Here is a 27,894-nt window from a genome sequence, read left to right on the forward strand (position 1 = left end):
TTGGTTCTCCGTGAGAATTTTCAATTATGCAGCTTCCCCAAAGCAGAGCATTTCAATCTTCACATTTATTAAGCTAAATAACATTTTAGAAAACCACGATGAAGACAGAAAATAATTTGGGTCTTAATTGGCTTCCAGGTTCTCCAGTTTCCAAAAGTAGAATTTCAGCAGTACATAGGAAGAGGTTTCTGATTCAAAGCCAGCTCTGCCAGGATCCCCATGATTCTCACACAGAAGAACTGTGGATTTGGAAATCCCACCACCTGGAACCCTCACCCCCACAGCTGCTTTGCTGTGAGCCCAGTGATTCTGGCAATCCCAAGAATCCCAGTTCCAGATAGGACTTTCCCTGTGGCCATGGAAGGGCTGCTTCCAGCTCCTGAGTCCACAGCTGAGTTCCAAGATTGTCCATGATGTGGGAAAACTAGTTCCCACTGTCCCCCTTATCCCCCATCACTGGGGTGCAGGGGTGGTTTGGTTGGGGTTTTTTTTGACTGGATTCAAGTTTGTCGCAAGAAATTTCATAGCTCCATCTTGAGCTGTCTCCCTGGCATTTCTGATTAGTCATAAAATGTTAATAATGAACAAACAGCAAATTTTATCTGTACAACAGGGTCCAGAACACTTTAGTGTTCCTATAAAGTTGTTCATATGATAAACTTGTCAATGTGAAGTCTGGAAATAAAGCAAAAAGCAAACATAGTAAAAAAAAAAAAAGAATAAATAACACTTAAAAAATGCTAATTATTGGCAAAAGTGTGTATTTTCTTGTAATTTGATTTTTGTTTTAAACACTTCCACAATCTACAAAATACAACAGGGTGAATGTTTGATTCAAGTCTTTCATTTTGTAGCACTAAATGAGGCAGTAATATATTTTTTTCTGTGGTCACTGTGGCAAATTCCATTGGTTATTCCAAGGAGATACCTGACATGCTCCGTATTATTTTAAAAGTCACTGAGAAAATTCAGAAAATGTTTGTAGAAGCCAGAAGACCCTGTTCCTACCATAAGCTCTCATTCCTACTACCTATGGATGAGAATTACTTATGTATTTCTGTAGATTTCATACAAGTTACATTGAATGTCTTTCAGACAAAGGTGAGGAATTCAACATCAATCCTGTGCTGAAACAAACCAAGAGGCAAAAATCAGCTGCTACCACCCAAGTACAGACAGCATTCATCTTTTATTACAACAACACGATTCTTGAAATTGCAACAAATGCCGCTTTGGGGTTATCAATCCACAGGAAAGAGACATCCTAGTCCAGAATCTCCTTAATCTCGTCCTCTGCCAACAGGATACAGGTTAGTCCTCCACAGAAATCAGTGCTTGGAGGTCAGAGTCAGTGTGGAGGATACTCTGAAGATCTGTGGCAACATGTTACTCAGCTGGTAAAACATTTCCTCAGAAATTGTCTGGAAAAAAACCCAAAACACAGGTAAAGTTTGGCTTTTTGCTGTAGTTTGGAAGAATCAAGTCTCTCTCAACTTTGTTTCTTGGTATTTAAGATAATTGCTGCTGTTCAGAAGACAACAAAAATATTTTTCAAACTGTGTGTTATAATTCTATTGAATCCAGTTAAAAGGAAAAGATTGACCTAAAAAAATACTGGCTGTGTATTTATGGGACATATCCACATATCCGTTTCCAGTAGATTTCTTGTTCCAGGGATTGATTATTCCTGCCAAACATAAGCAGGACAATGCTGCTTGTTATCTACAGGACTCCCGCTGTCTGCATTCCAGGATTAGATTCAACTTTGGAACTTATCTGTGTGTTGGGGTTTCAGTTTAGTCCTAGTTTTTTTTCTGTTAAAGGAATTTTTTCCCATAGCATGTTGCTAGGAGATAAATGGCCATACTTGAGAGGAGATAGCCATACTTAAGAAAGACAAAAGGGCCCGGCCAGGCTTTTGTTCTCACCTGGCGGGCAGTTCAGTTCGCTCTCAGCGTCTGGAGAGAGAAGCCGCGGAGAGAAGAGCTGCTGGTTCCCGTTTTCGGCGTCTTTCCTTTCTGCTGGGAACAACACCGGGGATCCCAAAGCTGCTTTTCCCTGCCCTGCTGGAGGCTGGGCTGTGGCCGCCCGCCCCGCTGCTGCTTCGAGCCTTCGCTACGCTGTAGCCGTGCTTACCCTGCCTGCCTGGAGCCCCGGGGGGTTCCCCTTTTGGATACATCTCGTCTGCCACCCGGGATTTGTGTTTGTACCTGCCGCTCCAGCCTACCAGTCCAGCCTGCTGTTTCCGAGAACCCGGGACCAGCTGCCCACCGGTTTCTGAAGCTCCTTTGTTCCATCCTTCCCCGGGATCCCAGGGCATCAGAGCAGCCGCGTGCTTCCCGAGCTCGCTCCGGAGCGCCCCCTGCAGCCGCGGGGGAACCATCGCACCTGCCCTGCTCACCGGGAGCCACCAGCGATCCCTGTCGGCTGCGAGCGGAACTGCACCCGAGGGGAAATAGCCTGACAGCCGAAAAGGCCGGGACTGGGTTTGTGTTTGCTGTTACTGTCATAGTTGTTGTTGTTTTGTTTGACTAGTTATATATATATATATATATATATATATATAGTAAAGAACTGTTATTCCTATTTTCCCACATCTCTGCCTAAAGACCCTTGATTTCAAAATTATAATAACTCAGAGGGAAAGGGGTTACATCTGCCACTCCAAGGGAGGCTTCTGCCTTCCTTAGCAGACACCTGTCTTTCAAACCGAGACACTGTGGCTTCCTTCTTGCTCAGCAGCTTTCTACTTTGTCAAGAAATACATGTTACTCCTTTCCTAACATAACTCTGCTCTTAACTGCTTTTTAGAACAAACCTAGTGCTGGCCCCCTTTGGAAAACTTCCTGTTTCTGAAGATCAGCTAGAACTCCAAATTAAATAATTTCAGACTCTAAATTAGAACTAACTTCAAATACCTGGAGTAATTAATGTTTTTGTGGAAGCATGACTGAATGTTCTGCATTGCAGCTTTCCATGTTGTTAAACAATGAGTAATAAAACACCTTAAGTTATGTAATGCAAGGTTAGCCCATCTCTTCTGAGTAATTAACAGCAAAAAAGTCTCTTTTTCAAAGGTGATGCATTCACTATTTGTAAAGGTGAACTTTCCAGTTTGAAAGTTTAGCATCTTCTCAGAAAATACTACTGGGTATTAAAACATATAAACCCACCCTTACTCCTCTTTTATAGCCAAGGAAACAAAACAAGATTGATTAATTTAAACTCACTCAAAAGGGCCAGGGAATAGCAAAAAATCAAAACTAGATCCACTGACGTGACTTTTTACCAGCAGTCTCCTAGGTTGGAAATTACTTTGGTTTCACCTACCTGTGGTACCAGGAATTGTACAGTCCGAGAAATTCCTCCATCCCACGAGGCCATTTCCATCATGAAACCTAAAAAAACAGCACTGACACTGTCTGGATTACCTGTGCAATATCCCCCAGCAGTTACAGCATGCACAAGCAGTGAGGGAGTTTTCACACACAAGTAGGGTTTGAATTGCCTTAATTAGGGATGTCCTCAATTGCCTTTAAATCAGACTTGGGCAATCTGAATGAAATGTAGAAAATCTAAAGAGGAGTTCTGCAGAATATCAACACTGAGGACAGAATAATGAGTCCTACTGTGCAGCCCAGTGAGACCCAGCAGAAATGAGGGTTTCTCCAGTGTATCAGGAGTTCTTTCCATGGCTTCCTTTCACTGAGAAACAGGGGTGACCTCTGACCTCCCTGTGGCCTTGCAGTGCCTGAAGGGAGCCCACAGGAAAGATGGAGAGAGACTCTTGACAAGGGCCTGGAGTGACAAGACAAGGGGGAATGGCTTCACACTGACAGAGAGTGGGTTTAGATTGGATATGAGGCAGAAATTGTTCCCTGTGAGGGTGGGGAGGCCCTGGCACAGGCTGCCCAGAGAAGCTGTGGCTGCCCCATCCCTGGCAGTGTCCAAGGCCAGGCTGGATGGGGCTCTGAGCAAGCTGGGATAGTGGAAGGTGTCCCTGCCAATGGCAGGGGGTTGGAATCTTTAAGGTGCCTTCTAAACCGAACAATTCTATGATGATTCTATAGGGAAAAGCTCAGCACTGATTTTATTGCTCAAGTGATGAACTACCAAAGGCCACAGGAATCCTCTTGTGGCAAATAAGGACACTCACAAAAATACTTGTGTAATAGAAGTGGATGACATAGATGACACATGCATCGTGAACTATTAAAAGTCAATTACAATAGGAAGAGGTTCCTCAAGCAGGTGGCTGAAAGTGACTGGCTCAACTATTTAAGTGCAGCACACAAAAATGCACAAAGTAATACAACCACATGGAAAGACAGAAAACTATGCTGAGTCATGAGAACTATTTTTCCTAATATCCAGCCTAAACCTGCTGTCAGTGTGAAGCCATTCCCCCTTGCCCTGTCACTCCAGGCCCTTGCCAAGAGTCTCTCTCCATCTTTCCTGTGGGCTCCCTTCAGGCACTGCAAGGCCACAATGAGGTCACCCCAAAGCCTTCCATTCTCCAGGCTGAACAATCCCAATTCTCCCAGGCTTTCCTCACAGCAGAGCTGCTTCAGCCCTTTAATGAGTTCATGTCCCTGCTCTGGACTGGCTCCAGCAGATCCCACTGAAGCATCCACTCCCATACCTTTGATGCACTTGAACACGAGCTCTGCCCTCTTCAGGCACCATGGAATGGTCATCTCCTAAAATGAAGAAATGAAAAGCCTTAATGCCCCATAAGATCTAACCAGTAAAAGTAGCAGGGAAATTATTAAAAGCAATACATTTTTTGCCCCAGAACATAATTTTCAAGCAGCATTAGGGACCCAGTTTTCAGAACATTCTAGGCAGGTGTGCACACCCTTACAGGTGACTGTAAAAGCACTGCCACTCCTCATTGCTAGGCAAGCCAGTGTCAGAAAAATATTATACATTTTTAAGCTGAAATGTTGAATAAAAATGCTGTTGAGCCCACTGGAAACTGGACTATTCAATTCCCCTGTGGAGCTCCAGAAAAGTCTAATATTCAACAGATAATTGTCAGGTTCATGCTTCAGCAAATCAAAGGCAGGCTCCTGACCATATCTTAACAGCATCATGATGACTCCTATCTGTTCTTGATTTTGTTTAAGGTTTCTTGGCATACCCTCAACCTTCAGTAAAACCTTCTCTCTAATACTGGAACTGGAAGAAGCCCTTCTTCCCTAAAAATGCATTTATGGTAAGAGTGAGAACAAACAAAATTCATCTGATGAAGGAGTTTCAGATATCAACAGCCAGCAAATCCTTACTTAAACTTAAATACCAAAACATGACATGAAAACCACGGTGGTTAAAGATATGGCTACAAGCCTGGGCTAAGTAATTTAAGTTTAAAGTTCATGAAGCATTTTTTGGCTGTATGCTACAAAGCCAATAACATCATGATGATGTAATTCTATCAGAGACAGAATGACTCACTGCAAACACTTCTCAGAAAGAAGCAAACAGTATCTGTTTGTTTCTGCTGTACTCTTCAACACGAAGATGAGCACTTTCTACTCTGAATACAGGAATATAGACATGGAAACCAATTTGTCATTCTAGGTACCTTTTCCAATTTAAGCTTTACATAATTTTCTATTCACTGAAGTCAGCCAGTCTCTATTTTGCAATGTCAAACACACAGTGCAATCTGTTCTTATCAAAGAGCTTAATTTCAGGATTAAAGGAAGTTATTTGAGAGGCAAGGTGATCTAAGAATGCCCAGTGATAACACAACTGATAAACTGAATGCATGGCTTTATTAAACAACTACTGAAAGCCAAAGCTGCTCCTTAGGTGGGGGAACTCCTGCCATCCCCCAAAAACATACTGTATGTTAAAAACAGGGTAAGTTGGAAATATCTTTTCTTAAAGCTTTCATTATGTGAATCACTGCACCCCTATGTGCTGCTTTTAGGGTATACACCACCTTAATCAGACAGTGCTGGACAAGTTTGAGTTTGTCCTTTTTTTGTTGTTGTGGTTGCTTTTTGGCTTTTTTAATTTTTAAGCATTCTGGAAGCAACACTTGGTGTTTATTATAACTCATCTGCCCATGTGTGCTTTCTGTCACAAGTAATGTGTTTATTGTTGGTTCTGATCACTGCTTTGGCTTAGTAAAAAACAAGTGACTAAGAAGAGAAGTTCTTCTCAGGAGCACCTTGAGCAATCAGTGATGGGAAGTGAGCCTTACAAGGACTGATCAACACAGCAGGATATGACACCATTCCTTGGACTATTTTAGAGGAACAGAGAGGTTAAATTTTGTGGGCACTCAGGGAAATAACAGAATGTTGCTCCCTGCAAGCCACAAGAACTGAAGATGATGTAGTAGTGATTCAATTCTAATCCATCTTCACAAACATAAGTTCTCATGAATTCATCATGTTACCAGGAGCTTTCTCTGTTGTGGAAATGATGAAGGATCAGATAAGCACCAATTCAAAATACAGAGAAGGACACAAGAAAGCATAAAAGCAAACAGCCAACCTCATAGGGTGAGTTTTGGATAACAGCATTCAAGAAAGTTAAAAAAAAACCCACCTGGAACCTTGGGTGTTTCTCACTAACAGAGACACTTCACTCCTTTTTAGGATGCAATCATTTTGTCAAATTAAGATTTCTTCCACTCATTTAGGAAAAATAAGGGGGAAGGGAAGACCAGCTTCACTGGTTAGAAAGGTATGATGCAACCCTTTTGATTTTATTTTCATTTAATTTGTGACAGGCTCATTACATGGGGCTGCTTAGGGCTTGGGCCTTTGCAGAACCATATCATAATCAGGTAATGGAAACAGTAAAGTCCATATATGTCATGTGGGAAAAAGATTTCAAACCAAATTTCAATGGGTAATTCATTAAGAATTAGCAAAGTGTCTAACTCACAGTGCATCTGTGCAAATCCTAAACACTGGATGAGCAGATATAAATTTAAAGGCAGGCAACACAGATGAGAGACATTTGAGTCAATACAGCCATCAATAACCTCTCTAAGGACATAAGCTCTGTTCATAAATATCTGTTACACAGCTTACACTCCTTTCATTTCTACTTTTTTAAAAAACTATTTTTTCTTAAATTATGGCAATAGAGGCAACTGGACTGAGATTACTGAAGGGGAAGAGTGACATTTTTGTCACTGTTGCTGTGTGGACAACAGCAATGCCTTCTAAGTTGAACCTACCAAGGGAAGGTGCCAGCTCTGGCATTTTTAGCAATGCCTTGCTTGTTAGAGCCATTTAATTCCCCAGTTTATAGCAGATTCCAGTGATCAGACAGCAACATCTCACTTGTCCTGAATTCAAACTTGCCTGCTTTTGCCTTTCTCAGGTATCAAATCCAGTTTCTTTCCTTCATTTAACTTAATGATCAGAGCAGAGAGGTCTGTTTTGGTTGTTCTTACCATAAGAAAAATGAAGGAAAACAGAATTCCTGATTTTTTTTGGTCATAGAAATAATAATGAAATCTAATGGTTTAATTGAGATTGATACAGTCAAACTGACAGAGAGGAGGTTTTGATGGGATATAAGGAAGAAATTGTTCCCTGTGAGGGTGGTGAGGCCCTGGCACAGGTTGCCCAGAGACACTGTGGCTGCCCCATCCTTGGAAATACTCCAGGAAAGGTTGGATGGGGGTTGGAGCAAACTGGGACAGTGGAAGGTGTCCCTGCCCATGGGAGGGGACATGACTGGATGAGCTTTAAGGTCCCTTCCAACCCAAAGCAGTCTGTGATGCTGTGATTACTTTTGTGAGGTTATAAACACCACTCTTCCATCTGCAGAAGGAGAAAACCTTAGGGAAAAGCATGGAGAACACTGCTAATGAATGCCTGTCCCAGGGCAGCATGGAAACATCTCTGCAGCTGGGCTCCTGGTTAACCACCTCACAAAAATGTTCTTCCGTAGGTGGTAAATGCAGAGTCAGAACTGTGGTTGCCAAAGGCACAGAGTTCAGGGTAACTTTCAGAAATCTGTCATTCTTCACTTCTCCCTCAACAAGGAGTTACAGATTTGTGTGTTTCAAATCAGGTCAGCCAGCTGCCAAGCACTGTAATAAGCAACCTGCTAATGCAAGTCACACAAAGCAGCTGTGCCTAAACACACACTTATCCTCCAGATCACCTTCCTCTTACTCTGCAAAGACTTACAACTTAATAGAAAAGGTAAATTGTTTTACTAGGACTTTTTAAGAGTCCAGCACTAGAGAAGAAGATAATTCACCAGTTTCACACATCTCAAGGCATGTTGAACACTTGGTCGTGTGCTTCATTTGTAGTTTAAAATACAGTTATGTAAACAGAAGCTAAAACTAACCAGGTTTAAAGGAAACGAAGCTAGAAGAATAATATAATCAGGTGGCAACTTCATTAAGAAAAAAGTCAATCTATTTAATAAATTTCTGAAACACAGCAACTGGGTCCCACAAGTGATCCAGGCTGCTGTCCTTCATGTTGATTACTTGCATTTTTGCCCCAAAAAAGGTCTCAATACAAAAGATGAAAAATTTCAGAAATTATCTCATCTGCTCCTAAAAGTCTACCTTTATGTACAGAAATACATCCTTTAGAAGCTTCATTATTGGGTGTTTTTACCTTTTTCATTGCTTGCTTTTCATGATAATAGACCCTGATCCTGCAAAATAGGATCACTTCTACTCTGTGTTCCAGTCAAATTCTGTTATAAAACCAGTCACTGTTAAAGGTAATACACTGATGAGCCTTTTCCTTGCAGTGAGTCAGCCACTTTCCACGAAGGAAAGGCAATATTGAATTTATAAGTGAAAAATCAAAGGGTTGTTTAAAAAAAAAAGCCCTCCCACAGACTGTAATTATTACTGATACCCTTGCATGGATGACAGATTTATCTTCTTTTTCTCATTTCTTTAGGTTTACAGACTTTCCAGCTCTTCAGGATGTGAGGCATATGGCTGTACTCCCTGCCCATCACTCCTTTCCCTGCCTTTCCACCCCCTTTTCTTCTCTGTAAGCCAGCTGTGCAAGAGAAAGGAGGCAGCCAATAGTTTTAAATTGCTGTGCACTGAGAAATGTTACAGCTGATTGAGAGACAAGCTCTACATCAGAGTCCCACTACAGAACAGAATACAAAACTCAGCACAGTAAGTAAGAACACAAAGAGCATCAGCAATATGCCTCTTGCCCAGTCAGTATTTGGGGGGACTTAGAGAGGAAACAGGGACAGAACTTAGGCAGTGAAGGAGGAGACAATTCAAGTAAAGGTGAAATTTGGTTGCTGCTGTGTAGGGCTGAGGTCATAGAGGATGGTATTTAGATTTCTAGAACTCTAAGCCAAACTTTGCCAGTTCTGCTGCTCTCAAAACTTAGTTCTCATGTTTTATAGCCAATGACAGAAAAAGAGTGGGGATCTGGTATCACTACTGCTTCAGCAACTCTGAAGGTAGAGTTTCTAAGCAAGAGCTTCCAGTTGGTGTAGTCCCATCTTTTATTGTACAACTGCAGTGAACTGGATCCAGGAAGTGAATTTCTAAAAGGAGGGGTGGGAATAAAAACTTTGAGTGATACAGCTGGCTGAGATGTTTTTAATTGGTCCAGCTCCTTAATTTGGGTCACCATGTAGATGCAAGTGCCACATGGTGTGGCAGAAGCCTGTGAAGGAGAAAAACCACCCTATTTGGCCTAAATCAGCATGAAACACAGCCTTTGCAAAAATCCAAGGATACAAAACCAGCCCAAATCTTTCTATTTACTTACTTCTGACATTTCATGCACCAGCAGGAGGGGAATGCTGATGGTGGTGATGTCGTGTGTGCAGCAGACCTTGAGGATATTCCTGAGCCCCATGATGGCCGGGTCCCGGGCAGTCACATTCACAGACCTGACATTGTCATCCACACACAGGTGAAAGGCAACGTGGATTTCTGAGAGGTTTGAGTGCCGTGTGATGTAGAACTCTCCTGCACAATGAGGCAAACCAGGAAGGTGAGAAATCAGGTAGTGATCTGTACTGAAATCCAATTGTTTCGCAATGTAAGAAAGATAAGAGGCAAATGCAAATATACAGCAGAGATGAGAACATACACAAGAGATGCAAAATCTCTTGGACTATCACTGTTTTACAACCACCCCACACTCCCTCCCCTGCTTTGATGGGTTCCACTGGCATCATGGCCACATGGTGTAATAAACCATAACAGTGCCAGTACAGGATATGATCTCTATATAGCACAAAACAGAAAAACAAACCCAGAGGAGGTGCAATACTCAAAATACACAATGCAAGCACGGAATTGCAGACAGATGTGGGAGGCGGAAAGGCCAAAAAAGGATGGGTTCAAATAAAGGATGCACAGAGCCTTTGGAAAAAGATGGTGGGTTACATAACAACTGAGATATGGCACTAGAACACAAAGGGATCAGTGACTATTAGAATTTAAAATAATTCAGAGTAGTGGGAAGGTGAGTTACAGAGTTGTCTGAAAAAAGTAACTAAGACATCTTATTGGGCGTATTTTTAGATTTGTTATTCATTTATCAAAGGTGAGGGGCAGTAAAATTCAGGTCTCTTCATCGTTCCTTTGCACTGGAGATTTAAAGTCTACAGTACAGTCAAGGGAAGAGCAGGTCTGCAATCCCCCCACTGTTTTAGTCAACAAATAAACATCTTCCTTCAAACCTATCCCCACTGGCCACTGAAGTTAAGATCTTTTCTTTGAACTGGAAGAGCTAGAGAATGGGTCTGTACTCCTTCTGGATGACTGTTAAGGAAGCAGAAATCCCCAGCACTGACCATCTACAAGCAGTAACAGGCAGGCCACTGGTGCAAGACACACCTGGATTTGTCTGGTCCAAGTTGATTTATAATCCACTGTCACTAACAATATTTAAGACAGTCAGGAAATCAATTTTAAGAAACCCTTATTCAACCACAGGTTGTATGGACTTAATTCCTCCCCCCTCCAACTGCATATTCATCTTCAAATTGCAGAGCAGCTTTCCTTACTAAACATCACAATATACAGAGAAGATACTTTCCCCGAGAGAGGAATTTCTCAAAGTTAAAAAATCCACCCAAAAATGCTTTTCTGTATCACAACAGTGATGTACATATAGCTATTTTCAAAAATAAAATTAGCTGCTAGTATTGAAGTTTCACCTTTTCCCTAAGATGCTCATAGATCTTTTTTTTTCACCCTCAAATTCCAAAAGGAAATTTTAGGCAAAGAGAAGTGATTTGCCCCATGCCATGTGACGCAGTGGCAAAGCTGGGAATAGAAACCAGATGTCCTGATACCCAGTCCTCTGCCTCAGCCACAGGAACATCCTTCTCCTCTGATTGAGGTCAGCTTGGGTTCAGTTTGTAATTTGTGTTCTGACTTTAGAGCTAAAAATGTGCATGTATGAAATACAATTTGCTTCAAGAAGAGGGGGTCAATGCCACACAACTCACCCGGCAAAATGTTTGACTGGTTCCGTTCGATATTCTTTAATTTATCTTCATTCCCACTGATTTTGTTTTCTGTGTATGAACACATGGAACAAATATTAATCACATCCTCTATTAATTACACTTGGGCATGAAAAGGTTCATGTACTGATATGTGGCCTGAATTTTGACCATGAAGTTACCATAAAGTCCCCAAAAAGCAGGGGGATGGGTATCATTGTTTTTGCTGTCTTCAACACATCCCAAACTGAATCTTACCTCAAATCACTGCCTTTCTAACTTACCATCCTATGATATTTCTTCATTTGGACAAAAGCAAACACAATATTCTCAGACATAACATGAAACTTTGGAAATTGCCCCCACAACCATATAGTATCTTGCTATTACTCTTTCAAGAATGTAATAAATTAAAATGAATTTGTTCCTAAGAGATTTACATAAATCAGCGGCATAAAACCAGCTTTCACCATTTCTCTCGAGATGCAGCAATATGCAGGTTCTCAAGGAAACTTGTTTTTCTGTGTACTCATATTTGTTCATGCTCCTGATGCATTTAAATCATGTAAGTAGCTCTTTGCGAGGAAAACAAAGTTTGATAATGTAGAATTGCACTGCCTTAATGTGGTCAGAGCATTTCCCAGCCATCTGTAAACACAACTGCAAGGAAAACCATTCACAAAGCTAAATACACATTTAGGCAATTTGGTATTCAGTTTTCAGCATTCATCTTAAAGGAAGGGAAAAAAAGCCATAAACTCCTTTTCTGCAATTTTTAAAGATTTACATGTAAATGGCAATAAAAAGGTAAAGACAGATAAAGTCTGTGCTGCTACAGGCAGTTTAGGAAAACAGAATAGCCTGATGTACTTCCCATGCGGTTAAAATGGGACTTTTGTATGTTGATTTATTTTAAAGGATGTCAGTTATGGCAGCAAAGACACCACCTGAACATCACATTCTCTCTGCAAATTTCATGCAGAGTTTCTTGATGAACCCAAACATTCCATTTCACAGATGAAATAACTGCAGAGAGTGGCATCAACTCGCCCCTGCCCACAAACATCCAGTTGACCACTGTTCTATTTCAAGGAGGGTAATTTTGGTTGTCACTGACCATGGTGTCTTTTTGTCTTGCTGCTACGCTGTGCTCTGGCCTTAAGTACAACCTTCTGGACAATTTCAAGTTGTTCTTGGATTCCAGGAAAATGGAAATCCGTGCATTCTTGGCAAACGGTTGCGAAATCTAGGAAAAAAATAAGATTGAAATGCACATCCTGAGGTTGTGCTCAGTAACATTACGTAATTCTACTCTACCGATCAAGTAAATCCAGCTATGAAGGCAAACTCCCCAAAAGCAGATAAAGCCCTGCTGGACTTCTCTTCCAAAATTTATTGAGGATTATATTTGACAGATTGTGACATGGTCCGATACTTTTCCCTCTACTGTGGCTTCAGGATCTTGTTGATGGCTAGAAGATGCAATTTTGTGTTTAATGGTATTATGTAAATGTCTGTCTTCTCTCATTACCTAAAAGCATAAAAACAAATCTCCTTTTCTTTTTCATTTAAATATTTAAGCAGTTAAAAAAGTAACTGCAAAATAAGTACAAGTACAAAATAATACTGATACAATTAAACAACTTGGAAACCATCAACAGCACAAATGTAACTGCAGTTCTTCCTGGTACACTTCCCTCTCCTTCTTGCTACAAGCCTGATTCCAACTGTTTCCAGGAAATCTCAACCACCACAGAATATTTTTTTTATGCAAGCATAATGACATGTAATAGTCAAAAAAAGACATTCCAAGTGTGAGTATTTTGGTATTAAACTTCAGGATGGAGATGGGAAGGTCAAACAGGAATAAACACAAGTTTCATTGGTTAACCTTGATAGAAAACCCCATCACAGTGCCCACTTACTCAAAAGACTTAAATGCACTTAAAATGGCTATTAATCAAACTTTCCAGCAGTAGGGAAGTAATATTCCTATTGTTTATTTTTAATGGGATTCATGGAATCAAAAGTACATGGTATTTTTATACATTTACTTATCACTTTAAAATCTGAGCATATTTCTTTTCCATTTTTGCAAATAGGTTTCAGTGTGATAATCTGGTATTACAGAGTTAGAAGTTCCTATATTAAATTTGTCTCAGGCAGCAATATCAACATTTAATATGTTTGTTACTTATGTAACAACATAAGTATGTTCAATATGTTTGTTACTCAGACACAAAATGTAGGGAAGACATGAGAGATAACGGCAAAACACTGTCCCCCATCCTCACTCACATCTCTTTTTGCATTTGTTACCCTTTTGCAATACCATATCCAAAACATGAGTGCCTCCACTGAATTTTAATTTTACAAGGAATATTTTTCTGTGAGAGAAGACAGGGAGATTTTATTCTTATTATTTTATTCAATTTCCCTGACATGATACATCCCTTTAGAGGGCTCACCTCTTTTGATTCCACTGTATGAGCTGATCCTGTTATCCACCAGTAACACCAGGCCACAGAGGGAAGTTGAGTAGAGGGACATTGCAGTCTGAAGCCTGTGGAGCTTCACCCCACTTCGGTGATTGCGCTTGTGTTTGCAGAAATCCAACATATCAGCTCTCAGCAGCCTCAGGTTGTGCATGGTCTTCAGCTGAGCTCCTGCACAAAGCACACGTGGCTTAATCCCAGTGGAAGACTAAACTCAGGACTTGGGATTGAAATGCACAGGCACAAAGTGGTTCCCTAAAGATCTGTAAGGGAGCTGTAACCAGTAACACCCAGAGGAAGTTCTTAGCCACATATTCAGTTTCACAGACACATCAGCGATTTGCAAAGCAGCAATAAAAATGCACTGTTTTCACAAAGTGAGGCTTGTCCATGCCAGAAACGAGCCTTGTTCCCACTGCAGAATCACTGAATTATTAAGGTTGGAAAATACTCCCAAAATCAAGTCCAACCTGTGCCCAATCCCCACCTTGTCACCAGCCCAGAGCACTGAGTGCCACGTCCAGGCATTCCTTGGACACCTCCAGGGATGGGGACTCCAAACCTCCCTGGGCAGCCCCTTCCAACCCCTTCTGTGAAGAAATCCTTCCTGAGGAATATTGCAGGGGGTTAGGGATGAAATACTGATGTGTAGTGGTGTATCCTTCCCCACCCTCCCCAGAACCATTCCAGAAGCTCAGGAACTCTTGCTAGGCCTTGGCACTTGTGCAATGAATTGGGTGGTGAGGCATCCCTAGGCCATCCCAGGAACTGCTGCATGGCTGAAGTGGGAGCAGTATGGAGGGGAAGGGATCATCAGACAGCCCCTGACAGCCTGGAAACATCCCCTCCCTGACCCATGGCCCAAAGGGAACGGTACCACTGCTGATGGGAGTTTTGGAAACTTCAGCAATTCAACCTGAGGGACGAACATTTTCCAAATGACTCAAGCCAATCATCTTATGACCCTATGGACAGTGGTCCTAAGGGATGTCCTTGGAGCTTTCCTGCATCACAGCAGGCTGTACCAGCATCTCCCTCTGACAGAGATGCCTCTCAGAGCTTGCAAACTCCCAAGTCTGTGATACTGGGAGGATTGTCACTGCCCTTCTCTGCCTAAATCATTTTAGATTTGATTATAATCCAATTTTCTTCTGTGTGTTTTATGTACATAATAATAGAGTGAACCTTGCCTTTGAACTTTTTCGCTCTTTTGCAAATTTGTATCAAACCTGCTTTGGCTGATGCCTTCGCTGGCATTTTTTAAGTGACCTAAACCACTCTGCTGGTGATTTTTTAAGTGACTTAAACCACTCCTTCACAACATAATGTGGTCAAAACAGTACAAGAAGACTCTACTGCACAAACAAAAAATATAAATTGCAAGTATCTATTCTGCTGTCAACTGATCGTGGGAAGTGAATTTAGTAAACACATTTTTCTACCAAATGTAAGAAAAGTTGAAGTATCATTTTTAGGCAATATGTTTTGCTGTGAGTTTTTACATGAGTCACCCCATCAAAATGGATGAAAATTTGCTTCTAGAATGTTTTCCATTAAGCCTATTTCAGATACTGCTTGATACAGTTTATGCTGTTCTCTTACACATGTGAAAAACAAATTCAAACCAGTTCCAAACTGTGTATTATACACATTGACAGTTAAATACTGTAAATAATACATGCCTTGGATACATTATTTTATTACCAGCTGTTATTATGTTTGGTTTACTCCACTTACCTAAGTGAATAGTAAAGCTTTCTTCTAACAGCCTTTGCTCCTCATAGATTCTCCCATTTCCTTCCACAGATTCCCTCAGCTGGCTAGGCTGAACTTTAATTTCATCACTAAAATAATGAGACAAGTACCGAAAAGTTATCCTATTTTTTGTTCAAGACTAGCAACTTTGGGAAAGTTATCCCAAGTTTTCTCAGCTGGTCTGTGGAAACCAGGAGACCAAACCTATGAGCATGAGCTGCACTCAATGTGAGGTTTCACCTTTACCTTCCTGGCAGCAGGAAAAGGAGACTCCACTGTTAGATTTACATTACTTGGCTCATTTGTAAAGCATTCCAAGACTGAGAAATAAAAGTAAGTCACAATAGTTGTAACATAATAAGAATGTAGGAATAAAAGGAAAACAAAAAGAATAGTCCTCAGCCTATTTACAGCAGCCAAAACCTTGTTTATGAAGTTACTAGATAAAGCATTTCTTTTGTTCTTCCCACACAAAATGGGAGGTTAAAAACCACCTTATCAAACGTTCCCCAGTGTTCAAACTACCAGAAAACATTTCAGATATCAGTTTTAATTTTTTTTCCCTAAATTCAACTGTCTGGTAGTGATACAACAAATGTTGTTCCTAATATATGAAAGAACATCAGCATCTCTCCAATTTGTTTCTGCATTAGTGAGAACTTTCTCTGTTTTCAAAGTGCCTCACCTCCAAAACTCTTTCATAAACTTGCAAGCAATTCTACTGACTGCAAATGCCTAGTAGCAATGTACTAGTGATGAAGAATAAGGATCCTACCCAATTTACAAATTCTAATTTCCCTGCCATTTCCTCAAACAGAAAGCTTCTCATTCAACTCTCTCCACTAGTGTTCACACAAAAAAAAATTCCATTTTTTTAGCTGTCCAGCGATAAACACTTAGAAAAAAAAATTGTTACCATTTATTATGGTACCATTATTCTCCAGAACATGCTTAGGTGGTAACAGAAAGCCCTGTGAAACAGGGAAAGACAGACATAGGAAATAAAGGCAAAATAGGAGGAAATTCCACTCAACTCAAGCTGTACTTTAGTGCATTACAACACTTTCTGGTACAGAGAGGTTGTAACACCAAACAATGAAGAAACTCCTAAATTTATACATATTTAATTATGATGGTCTACTTGCCTTTGATTTGCTTTGATTATCCTATTTAAATTATTTATAGATATTACCATATTCCTAAGAAATAGAACCATAGTATCCTATTTAAAAGATTATGTAAATGCAAACCCATTGAACTATTACAGCTGGAATTAAGCATCACAGAGGAATTAAATACCTGACCGAGCTGTTGTTGGGATTCTTTAGGTCCTGATGAAGCTTTATCACCCACTCCTGATATTCCTGCTTCTGGATAGCAGTAGTCTGTTTTAATTCATTGGTCCATTTGTTCTCCAAATCCTGACAGGAGAGCAGTGATAATTTGAGTGGTGTGGGTATTCTTTTTAAGGTGATTATGTGCATGACACATTCTAGTTACCTGCTGAGACTCAAAATGTTGAGCTGCTAATGAATTCACATCCTGGTCAGTCAGTGATTTCCCAAGCTCCTGCATCACCTTATCCATTTCAGCTCCTTGCCTGAAAGAGAAGCAAACACAGATTTCAAAAGACTGGCAGAAGAACATCCTTTCTTGTGATACAAAACCAAACTTGGTTGTTTGTTACTGATCACAGATTTAACAATGAATATCCACAAAACAAATAGGAATTAAGGGTCAGGGATTCAAGTCAGCTCCCGTGTAAACAGACCACTTACTCTAATTTGGGACAGTCTCAGCTGCCACCAACAGAGATATGATAAATTCCATCAGAGTCAATACACAGCTGCGTCACACCTGAGCTCTACAACAGTACTGCTCTTTCTTCTGTATGCACACTTGAGAAGAGCCAATGAGCAGCAAAATGATTTGCTAACACTGTACTGGCAACATTTACAATTCAATCTGCTATGCACTGTGTAATGTGAGCTTAAACACACACAGCTCAAGAGGAATATTGCACTCAGAATGCTAAACCAGACCTACTGAAATTACTCTGGCACAAAAAGAAAAATCCACATTCCATGTGTTCCCTCTTGTGGATAAAGGAGTCATCTGCAGCTATCCAAGCTTATTCCAGAACTTGGGATTCAGACTCGACACTTTCTGGAAACCAGAACTTAAATTCTCCTCAGTCACTTAAAATAATAAAAGGCGATCAAAGTAATATGCTGATCCTAATGATATCATAGAATCATGGAATGGCTTGGGCTGGAAAGGACAGGAATGTTCATTTCATTCCAACTCCTGCCACGGGCATGGACACCTTCCACCAGACCCAAGCCCCATCCAAGCCTTGGACACTTCCAGGAATGGGGCACTCACAGCTTCTCTGGGGATCCTGTGCCAGGGCCTCACCACCCCCTGAGTAAATAATTTTTTCCTTATATCCAATATCCAATCTAAATTTCTAATCTTTCAGTTTGAAACCATTCCCCCTCACCCTATCTCTACATGCTCTTGGGCCAGCCAAGTGTTGTATGACTTTGGGTTTACACAGACAAATACAAGCTACACACATCGTCCTATGAGTTTACACATGCAGTGGCAGGCACCCCTATTTAATAAGAGAGAGGAAAACCTAAATAATAAAAAAAAGGAATACCTTTCCCGCAGTTTTTTCAGTTCCACATCCCTTTCACTTATTAATTCTGAGATGCTAACAAAATAATTGTGTTCCAAGTTTAACAGCATTTCAGAAGCTGGAGAATGGATCAGATCATGATAAACATCTGCAAAATCTTCATCCCAGCTGGTTTCTTCAGGTTTTGCATGTTCTAACGTTGTCTAAAGAAAATGTAAGAGATTTTAAAGTATAAGGTACCCCTTGGGACATATAAGAATCCCTCATAATGGTGGGGTAAAACCATGGGGGCCCACATACAGCCTTTACCATACGTAAATCATCTTGCCTAATTTAAGCTTTCTGTATTCTATAGCTTTCAATTTTCTCCTCTCCCATTCTTTCTCGTTCAAAGCAACTAAAATCAGAATCATTAAGGTTTGGACTACAGTGAGGAATTACCAATTTTCACACAACACCAGCTTGGCAAGAACAGCAATATCCACAACAATATTTGCACCTGATGAATTTTAGATAAAGCCCAAAACACCAGCTGTGCAAACATAAATGCTTTGCTAGAAAGGATGACTAACCTCTGATGTCACTAAGCATATAATAAACAACAGTGATTTAAGAAAAGCTATTTTTATTGAACAAAGAATGGCCCAAGAATGCCAGTTTTGCAAGCTCTTTATGTAATTTTTCACATTTTTCTATATTCCATGAGAAGCAAACTCAATTCCTATAATCTTTTCCTCAAATTGTCATTCTTTTTTTTTCTTCACTAGGACTCTACCAGTTCTTTTGCACTCCACTATTTTAAAGATCCCATGCAAAACTGGAGACGTTTTTCCAGCTAAAGCCTCATCCTTCCTAAATAATGTGAAATAGTCATATGAACTCAAAAAATGAACTGAAAAGTCTCTCTCAACTGTACACTTTCTCCTTCTAGCCTTAATTACTGTTACTGAGATCTACGATAGGAGTATCACTTTATTACCTCTTGCTTTAATTGTAAGGCACTATAAGCCTTATGTCTATTTTTTGTTGGAGTATCAACTGTTGAATGAACAAACCATTTGCCTCTCCATTTTCTATCTTTTTTACTCTATTAAATTCAAGAAAAACTTGACTAAGAACTTGTAGGATGAAGACTTGATGCTCACTTTCAGATAAAAAGAAAAAGCTGTAAGAATTATCAGTACAAGTGAATTTTAGTGTAATTTTTCATCTTCACAACTGTGGTTGTACACATACACACTCTCTGACAAAGCAAGCCCTGAATATTAATTTTCCAGCCTCATTTTACCTCTTTATAAGTTTTAGCCCAAGTATCTGCCAGCTGGTTGATGTCTACTTTTCCCGATTTCACTGCTTCTAGAGCCACTTCAGCTTCTCTGTCATAATCTTTTATAGTTTCCTCTTCTACAAAGTTGCTAAGAGATTGCTTCAGGTCTATGAAAACAAGAAGAAAATGGTCCATCAACAGAACATATAAGTAGTCACCCAGGAAACCTCTAAGTAAGATTTTTCACCTGAAAACCTTTTCCTTGCTAGCACTTGCTAGCACTGACAGCAATTTTCTCTGATGTTTTGCTGTTTAAAAACCAATTTTTTAAACACTGTTCTAGTAAAACACCCTTCTTTTGGTTTCTTAGAGCAAGCTGTAAGGCACTTGTGGACAAGGATTCATGAGATTAATTTAAGAAATCAATTCATACCATTTTCTATAAAGCATGGCAGATTGTGCCGAACCATCAGACGTCCGTGCAAATGACTGATATTCTCTTGCACTGGGAATTTGAGAGGCACAGTAAGCACCAAATGTTCATTTCCAGCACTGAATTTGTACACATAGTCTCTCTCCCTAGTGAAAGTCTTTCCTTTATTAGGCTTCATCCTCTTGCATTTGTTCCCTGCAATGGAAATAAAGTAACAAGAATTACATTCTTGCAAAATCAGAAGTAAAAAATGGTAATGAAAAACCATGGCTTTGGTAATAATTAACAGCCAAGAATACTTGACCCCCCCAAATTTTCATAGATACTCAGTTCTGACTTCCAAACACACAGAGCTGGAACTGAAGCATAAATACCAGTTTCCAAAATACGAAATGCTTCTGAAATGCATTTGAGCGTGTCGATATATGAATTTGGGTAATTACTCTTAAAAATAACAGCACAAATCTCCTGACTTAAAAGCAGAACCAGGGCAGATGGGAACCCTGATAAACAGAAAAGTAACTGAAACACCCTGACTTTTGCCACGATGCCTCAAAAGCATTCACAGTTCATAGAGGATTTTATTTCCTCCTTTCTGCAGGTGCTAGGCCTGGGGAGTGGGGGAGGAGATGTTTGCAACGGTTTTTAGAAAGAGCTGATTTTGTCACGCTGTAACTTGTATTAAAAATAAACCAAAAGAGATGTAAGGGGGCTGTGTAAAGAATGAAAACACAGGCTGGGAGCACATACCTGTGTTGGTATTTTTACCCTCCACTGGGCTCCTCCACTCATTCACATCCCTCTGTTTTGAACATCACCTGCAAAGCTGGACACATTGCTTCAGCTGAATCCTGTCCCGTGCTGAACACCACAGCCCAGGGAGAAAAGAACCCAACAACAACAACAAAAAATTCTATAGCAGAATTCATGGGTTTAGGGTTTGTAGGGTTTTTGGGTGGGTTTTCCTGTGAACAAACCTACGTGTTTGTTTGAAACAAGTCAGTCTCAAAAAATAACATCTCAGGACAAACAATATTGATGGGAGGCGGTGTCCCGGCCTCTCTGGGAGTGGGATTCAAAAGGAAATCCTGGGAAATACAAACCCGACCACGCTCTTTCTCCTACTCCCCGATGCAGCGAGGAGGTGGGGAGGAAAGTGATGGAGAGGGAAAGGGGGACAAACCCCCTGTTCCAAAGCGGCACCTCCTGCTCTTGAAAACGCAGGCTCAAAGCCGGCAGGACGCGGCCTGCGGGATCCCATCCGCCCCCTCCCCGCCCCGGGGAGCTCCCCGTGTCCGCGTTTCCTCCGCTGGAAGCGGCAGCACCCGCGGGCACAGGAAACCCCGGCCGCGCCCGTCCCGGCTCACCTGTCTCCGGGCGGGCAGCCGCGGGTTAACCGGGCCGCGGGGAAGCGGGAGCCGGGATGTTCCGCCTCCCCCGTCATCGCAGCTGCGCGTCCGCAGCGGCACATTCGGCGCGGCTCCCATGACGAGCGGCGCCGGCGGCGGCGGGGATGGCGCGGCCGGCCAGGAGGTGCGTGTGCCGGGGCTGAGGGACCAGGGGTTCCCTCGATCCCCTCGGGGCCTCTGGGGGATTCCAGGGTGGCCCCTTTCCCTTCCAGCGGAGCGGTCGTGATCAGTGGCACAGGGCCGTGTTGGAGGCCTGGCATTAGTGGTGTCCTTTAGGGTTCTGTCGTAGAATGGTTTGGGTTGGAAGGGACCTTAAAAACCATCCAGTTCCAACACCACTGCCATGGGCAGGGACACCTTCCACTATCCCAGCTTGCTCAGAGCCCCGTCCAGCCTGGCCTTGGACACTGCCAGGGATGGGGCAGCCACAGCTTCTCTGGGCAACCTGTGCCAGGGCCTCCCCACCCTCACAGGGAACAATTTCTTCCTCATATCCCATCTAAACCTCCTGTCTGTCAGTGTGAAGCCATTTCCCCTTGTCCTGTCACTCCAGGCCTTTGTCAAGAGTCTCTCTCCATCTTTCCTGTGGGCTCCCTTCAGGCACTGCAAGGCCACAAGGAGGTCACCCCAAAGCCTTCTCCAGGCTGAATAACCCCAGTTCCCTCAGCCTTTCCTCACAGCAGAGCTGCTCCATCCCTCTGTTGCCCTTGGTGTCCCTGCTCTGGACTGGCTCCAGCAGCTCCCTGTCCTTCCTGTGGTGGGCCCAGGGCTGGATGCAGCCCTGCGGGTGGGGTGATACTCGGCCCAGTGTTGTTTAAATTGCTCATCCCCGATTTGGATGAAGGGGTCGATGTCTCCTTAGCAGTTCACTGGTGACACAGAGCAGGGAGGAGTGGCCGATGCCCCGGAGTGCTGTGCAGCCCTTCGGAGGAACCTGGACAGGTTGCAGAGATGGGCAGAGAAGAATTGTCTAAAATTCAACAAAGGCAAGTCCTGCACCTGGGGAGGAATAACCCCAGGCACCCAGGGGAACCCCAGGAACCAGGAACCCCAGGCTGAGGGTGACCTGCTGGCTAGCAGCTCTGATGAGAAGGACCTGGAGGTCCTGGTGGACAACAGGCTGTCTGTGAGCCAGCAGTGACCTGAGGCCAAGAAGGCCAGTGGTGTCCTGGGGAGCACTGGGAAGAGCATTGCCAGCAGGTCAGGGAGTGATCCTGCCCCTCTGCCCAGCCCTGGGAGGCACATCTGGAGTGCTGTGTCCAGTCCTGGCCTCCTCGGGACAGGAGGGACAGGGAGCTCCTGGAGCGGGGTCAGCAGAGGCTGTGGAGATGATTTAGGGCCTGGAGCATCCCTGACAGGGAAAGGCTGAGGGAGCTGGGGCTGTTCAGCCTGGAGAGGAGCCCCAGCTGAGAGGGGCCCTCAGCCCTGTGTGTCCCTGTGTGCAGGGAGGGCTCCGAGCAGGGCCCAGGCTCTGCTCCGGGGGGCCCAGCAATGGCACCAGAGGAACGGGCAGGGACTGATCCCAGGGAGTTCCACCTGGACAGGAGGCAGAACTTCTGTCCAGTGACCGAGCCCTGAACAGAACATCCAGGGAGGGTGTGGAGTCTTTTTAAAAAAACCTACAGGCTACTCCTAATAACTCATTGTGTACAGTTGCACTGGTTATAGATTTATCTCTGCTCTGTGGAGGACCCAGGGAACGGCTGGAGCTGTGCCAGGGAAGGGTTAGGGTGGGTATCAGGAAAAGGTTCTTGCCCCCAGAGGGTGGTTGGGCACTGGAACAGGGAATGGTCACAGCCCCAAGGCTGCCAGAGCTCCAAGAGTGTTTGGACAACAGTCTCAGGGATGCACAGAGTGGGATTGTTGGGGTGTCTGTGCAGGGCCAGGAGTTGGAGTGGATGATCCTTGTGGGTCCCTTCCAGCTCAGGATAACCCATGATTCCATGATTCTGTCCACTTAACATGTATTGCTTTTTTTCACTGTAAAAAGAGATTTACCCAAAAATCAAGTGTTACCAAAGCAAGACACTCAGTCAGAAAGGATTAAGAGTGTATATTTTATATTTTTTTTGCCACAGGAACAAGAAAGTTGTTGATTATTCTCAGTTTGGGGATTTGGAAGATGATGGTAAGTGGGATGTTCTCGTACAGCAAGAATTTGAAATCATTGCCTCTTACATAAAAGCACATGTAAAAGAGGTGTGTTGAATTTTCACTGTAAATACCTTTAAAGATAGTGCAGTTGTAGTTGTTGTGTTCTTTTAAAATAGAATTAATTTCCAAAAAAGGTTATCTTGTTGTATTTTCAGTGTGCAATGAAACTTAAGTATGAAATCTAAGAATATAGGAAAACTCATGAGAGCTTGTTGCTGTTTTCCAACAGATGAAGACTTTGCACCTTCAAGCAAAAAATCCAGAACACAGGTCAAGGAATCAAAGAAGGAGAAAAAAGAGAAGCAAAAAAAGCCCAAAGAGGTGATTGTATCACAGACCCAGCCACTTAGTAAAAGGTAAGAAATGTTGTGGTCAACTCCGTGTAAAACTGGATTTCAGTGAGAGTATTTGGGTTCAGTTTTTTTTCCCTTAGAGTTTTAAGCAGCTGAGAACAAACAAATAATTCATGACTGTAATAAATATTTTGAGCCTTAGTGATGCACTTGCAAATAACTCTAAAAATTCTGAGTTTCTTATGGAGTTTCTTAGGGACTCCTAAACTGAGAAATATAAAGATAAGTTTTGATTCCTTCCAAAAGAACATATATAAAGGAAGATACAAAGTCAATGTCAATGATAAAGGGAAATCTAATTTCTATTAGTAGAGTTGTGTTTAAATATTACATTTTGGTGTGGCAAAATTCAAGCAAATGCAATCACTTTTTTTCCTGTAGTAATGCCAGTTGATAGCTCATAGATATAGATATAGATACAGATATATACACACACACAATGTTTTGCAATCATAATACTTTAAAGTATAGAGTGCTTTAAAAATTAGTGTGTGCTTTGTCTAAATAATTTCAAAATGTAATATTTGTAACACAGCATGCTATAAATATGTCTTGAAATACTAATCTCTTCACAAGTATCTGAATTTTAGAAAGTTCAGTGAGCCAGAAGTAGGTCTGTAACACTCCTGTAATTGTTTTATTATTTAACATGTTGGCATTTTTTCCCCAGGTTATCCTTGGATGACAAACTTTATAAAAGAGATTTGGAAGTTGCCTTAGCCTTATCTGTTAAAGAAAAATCTGCAAATCCCCAAGAGGTGCAAAATTCAGAAGAACAAGGTTACTTTACAGTTCCATGCAACACTCTTTATTTATATGCAGTGAATTTGAACATGGCAATTTATTTAACAGTGAAATAGATTGAAAATCATATTTTATTTCAAGATGTCACGACAAGAAAGTGAGAGTTTCTAGGCATTGCCAGTTTTCTTATGTTCTTGGGTTTTTTTCCCTGTGAGAAAAGTAACTCTTCTATAATATCTTCCAAATACATGCTTGGATTAGAGACAGATAAAAACTTTAGCTATTTTAATTTCTTAATATTTTTGCTTTTTAGGATGTGGTTTTTTGTATAGTAATATTTCTTATATAGTAATTTTTTTTCCTGAATCTTAAAACAGGTAAGGATATTGAATCAGAAAATACAGAGAGGAGACCCCCTTTTTCCAACTGCAGTGTAGACAGTGAACATTTAGGTAAGTTGTTCTCACACTCTTTTCAGAAAGAGCATTTAAGTAGCTTATCTCTTCTTTGTTTCCATTGGTTTCTTTTTTTTTCCCTGACTTGGAAAAAAGAGTCTTTATCTTAAATAAAGGTTGAAGGACTTGTCAATTCTTTCATTAAAAATTTGGTCCCAGTCTTAAAATGAGCAAACTCATGGATTGGTGGATTTTTGATCTTCTTTTTGTTAGCTTGATTACAGATAAATGTTGATAAATTTGCCAATGAGAAAATAAAATGAGAATCACATGAAAACAAATGTCAGTGATCTATTTTGGAATAGTATCACTTCAAATCACCAAAATGAATTCTGGGGACTCAAATACCAAGTTTTTTAAGAGGAGGAGAATAGATTTACTGTGAATTTGAGTTGATTGAACCACTTTCTGTTTCTTAGGTCTCAATCAGATTATGGATGATGATGCACCTGAGGGTGGTGGGAGGCAAAGGACAGCAGCATCCAAAGTTCCAGCACATCACAAGTCATTGGTGGTTGACAGTGATGACAGAGAACATGATCCTGACTCTGAACCCAGTAAGTTGTTCTTCACCAAAACTCTCTCCTTAGATGTGCTTTGGATTTGATGCCTTATGTTTAGTTGGATTTTTAGTGAAATTCATGCTGCTTTGACTGCATTTTCCCTTACTCCGCACTTAACTGAAGCGTTGTCCCCTCATACTCGTGACACCTCAGTTGCACGTTCACACTAAATTTAAACAGTGGAGCTTATTCATCCCTAAACCAGCAAAATTTCACTGCTTCTCTGCATTTCTATGTCAGGAGAAATTTCTTCTGCCCTCCTTGTCCAGGAAAGTTTCATCTCTTTAAAGATCCTCTGTTCATTTTTCCAGTTGTTTTCTGGGATTTGTGTCAAAACAGTGACTTTGGAGTAGTAATCAGGTGTTGGAGCTTTCACTGTTGGCTTTGTTTAAGCTTTTTTTAAAAAGCAGGTAGCCTCCCTTCTTTCCTTCCTCTAGTTCTCATCTCTTGGAAGAGCAAGCTGCATCCATGTCTGTCATTCTGTAACAGGCAAGGTGTCTGTGTGAATATTTACTGCTTGAAGATGGGACAGTGTAGTACCATTCTCATCACTTCTGCTGGAGTCGTCTGTCGTCTTAAGTGGTGATTTCTCTGCTAAAGAGCATCTTTCTAAAGTAGTTTTATTTTCCATCCCAGTATCACCTGTAGCTTCTCCTTCCTGGATAACGGAACACAACTCTGAGCCAAGGCAGAAGGTGATGTCCAGTCCCTCAGAGGCAGCTGGGAGGCCTCTGCATGCATCAAGTCCTGTCACAGACAAAAAGCCTAAATGGACACCACCAGGTATGGGTGAGGTTGCAGCTATAGACACATATATGAGTTGACTTAAGCTTTTAGCAGTCTCTCCTAAAAGCAAACCAAAAAATAAACTATTCCACGAAAATGCCTGCTCTTTATGTACTTTTTATAAAGATTTTCTTTGGACAGATTTAAAACAAAAAAGAAAGAAAGGAAGAAAAACTATATCTGTGCTTCTTGCTTCTTTTACAGCATTATCCTTAACTCCTTTCTCTGCATGTGGCTTATAAAATATTTCCCAAACTGTAGATCAGACCTTAATCAAAAGATCCTTTCATGTCCATTTCTCTCTTATGTAGAGCTTTCTTTAACTCTGGTATGTGCTAAATTATTATCTCTTCTAAACAAAAAATATTAGAAAAATGCTGGAGTATTTTAGCTGCTCTAGTAAAGCAAATGCTTAGAAGCTTTATTTTCTCAAGGTGTTTGACCATGCTGCTGCTGACTCCTGATTCTTTGATTTTTCTTCATATTTACTCTTCTTTTCTGTACATGGTTCTTTCTGTTTGGCTCCTTTCTCTCAAGTCCTCGTTTCCCCATTGGAGTTGTGTTCAGTGTTTCTCTGTGGAGTGCCTGAAAACGCCCAGGACACTGGGAACAGTTGCCCAGTGTTGCTGCAGTGTGTGGCTGGGTAATTAACCTGTGCCCCATTCCTGCTGCACTGGCTCCCAGAGGGATGAATCCCTGGTGAGTGATTTCCATGTGCCTCTGTGGGTTGGACCTTCTTGCACTCTCTTTAGAATGCTGCTTCTGTCCTGCTGGGAAAACTATTAGAAGACAGCAGTCATATGATTTTTTTTCCCCTTTAAACTTCTAATACCTTCTTTTTGTTTTAAAATCATCTCCAGCTCCGTCAGGAAGCAGTAATGCCTCTGTGAAATGTGTTCCTGTTAAGTCACCTACCCACTGCCTTAGACTTGGCCTCTCCAGACTGGCAAGAGTCAAACCTCTCCATCCCAGTGCTACCAGCAGTTAAATGGTCAGTGACAAAGTGCCACATGGAGGAAAATACTATGGAAAGGGTTTCACTGATAAACAGAGAGTAGAGAGCATCCTGGCATCATCCATTTTGGAGGACTCTTGTTATGGATGTGTCTGATGTTAGGATGAGTTTTTATTCTGCAAATTGCTAGGAATACTTAAGTGCTACTAAATAATAACATTATTTAATCAAGGTGACATTTTGGACACCAGCTTTTTGATGTATTATATTCAGAGATGTTGGTTTGTGATAATTTTAATTCTCTAGTACCTAAACACTTGGCATTAAAATAGTCTAGACAGCACTATGGCAGTACTGATGACAGGGAAATGTTTTTTAGAATGTTGTATTTTAAAAAAAAAACTAAAATAAAAATACTTTATATAATCTAACCGTGTTC

General features: G+C 41.4%; 3 protein-coding genes across 10 annotated transcripts in view; 2 read left to right on the forward strand and 1 right to left on the reverse strand.

Annotated features, from left to right (window-relative positions):
• The window catches only part of TIGAR (TP53 induced glycolysis regulatory phosphatase), a 51,658-nt gene extending 51,479 nt beyond the window's left edge, over positions 1-179 (forward strand). The window contains exon 8 of the transcript XR_011147995.1: positions 139-179. The gene's annotated coding sequence lies outside the window, so the exon portion shown is untranslated. The remainder of the gene's footprint in view (positions 1-138) is intronic.
• On the reverse strand, positions 48-21,482 carry FERRY3 (FERRY endosomal RAB5 effector complex subunit 3). Of its 6 annotated transcripts, none has more exons than XM_069003230.1 (16): positions 21,404-21,473; positions 20,787-20,897; positions 20,037-20,231; positions 19,625-19,770; positions 18,358-18,539; positions 17,193-17,292; positions 16,992-17,113; positions 15,675-15,781; positions 13,911-14,108; positions 12,560-12,688; positions 11,446-11,514; positions 9,750-9,952; positions 4,643-4,700; positions 3,331-3,398; positions 1,929-2,018; positions 1,335-1,421 (listed from the first exon to the last, which is right to left on the reverse strand). In XM_069003230.1, exons 3-15 carry the CDS (start codon positions 20,212-20,214, stop codon positions 1,941-1,943), a joined length of 1,638 nt encoding a protein of 545 aa, XP_068859331.1. In that variant the 5' UTR covers positions 20,215-20,231; positions 20,787-20,897; positions 21,404-21,473; the 3' UTR covers positions 1,335-1,421; positions 1,929-1,940. The 6 variants fall into 6 exon arrangements, with proteins under 6 accessions (XP_068859327.1, XP_068859325.1, XP_068859328.1 ...); XM_069003229.1 differs by having other exon boundaries at positions 1,929-2,021; XM_069003226.1 differs by lacking the exon at positions 1,929-2,018 and having other exon boundaries at positions 48-1,421; positions 20,787-20,862; positions 21,404-21,478.
• On the forward strand, positions 21,472-27,851 carry RAD51AP1 (RAD51 associated protein 1). Of its 3 annotated transcripts, none has more exons than XM_069003236.1 (8): positions 21,472-21,569; positions 23,524-23,573; positions 23,829-23,955; positions 24,623-24,732; positions 25,074-25,148; positions 25,571-25,708; positions 26,351-26,497; positions 27,361-27,851. In XM_069003236.1, exons 1-8 carry the CDS (start codon positions 21,550-21,552, stop codon positions 27,486-27,488), a joined length of 795 nt encoding a protein of 264 aa, XP_068859337.1. In that variant the 5' UTR covers positions 21,472-21,549; the 3' UTR covers positions 27,489-27,851. The 3 variants fall into 3 exon arrangements, with proteins under 3 accessions (XP_068859337.1, XP_068859338.1, XP_068859335.1); XM_069003237.1 differs by lacking the exons at positions 21,472-21,569; positions 27,361-27,851 and adding exons at positions 22,351-22,431; positions 27,038-27,353; XM_069003234.1 differs by lacking the exon at positions 21,472-21,569 and adding an exon at positions 22,382-22,431.
• Positions 27,852-27,894: the final 43 nt, after the last annotated feature.

The sequence above is a fragment of the Aphelocoma coerulescens genome, chromosome 1A (genome assembly GCF_041296385.1).
Source record: "Aphelocoma coerulescens isolate FSJ_1873_10779 chromosome 1A, UR_Acoe_1.0, whole genome shotgun sequence".
Lineage (NCBI taxonomy): Eukaryota > Metazoa > Chordata > Aves > Passeriformes > Corvidae > Aphelocoma > Aphelocoma coerulescens.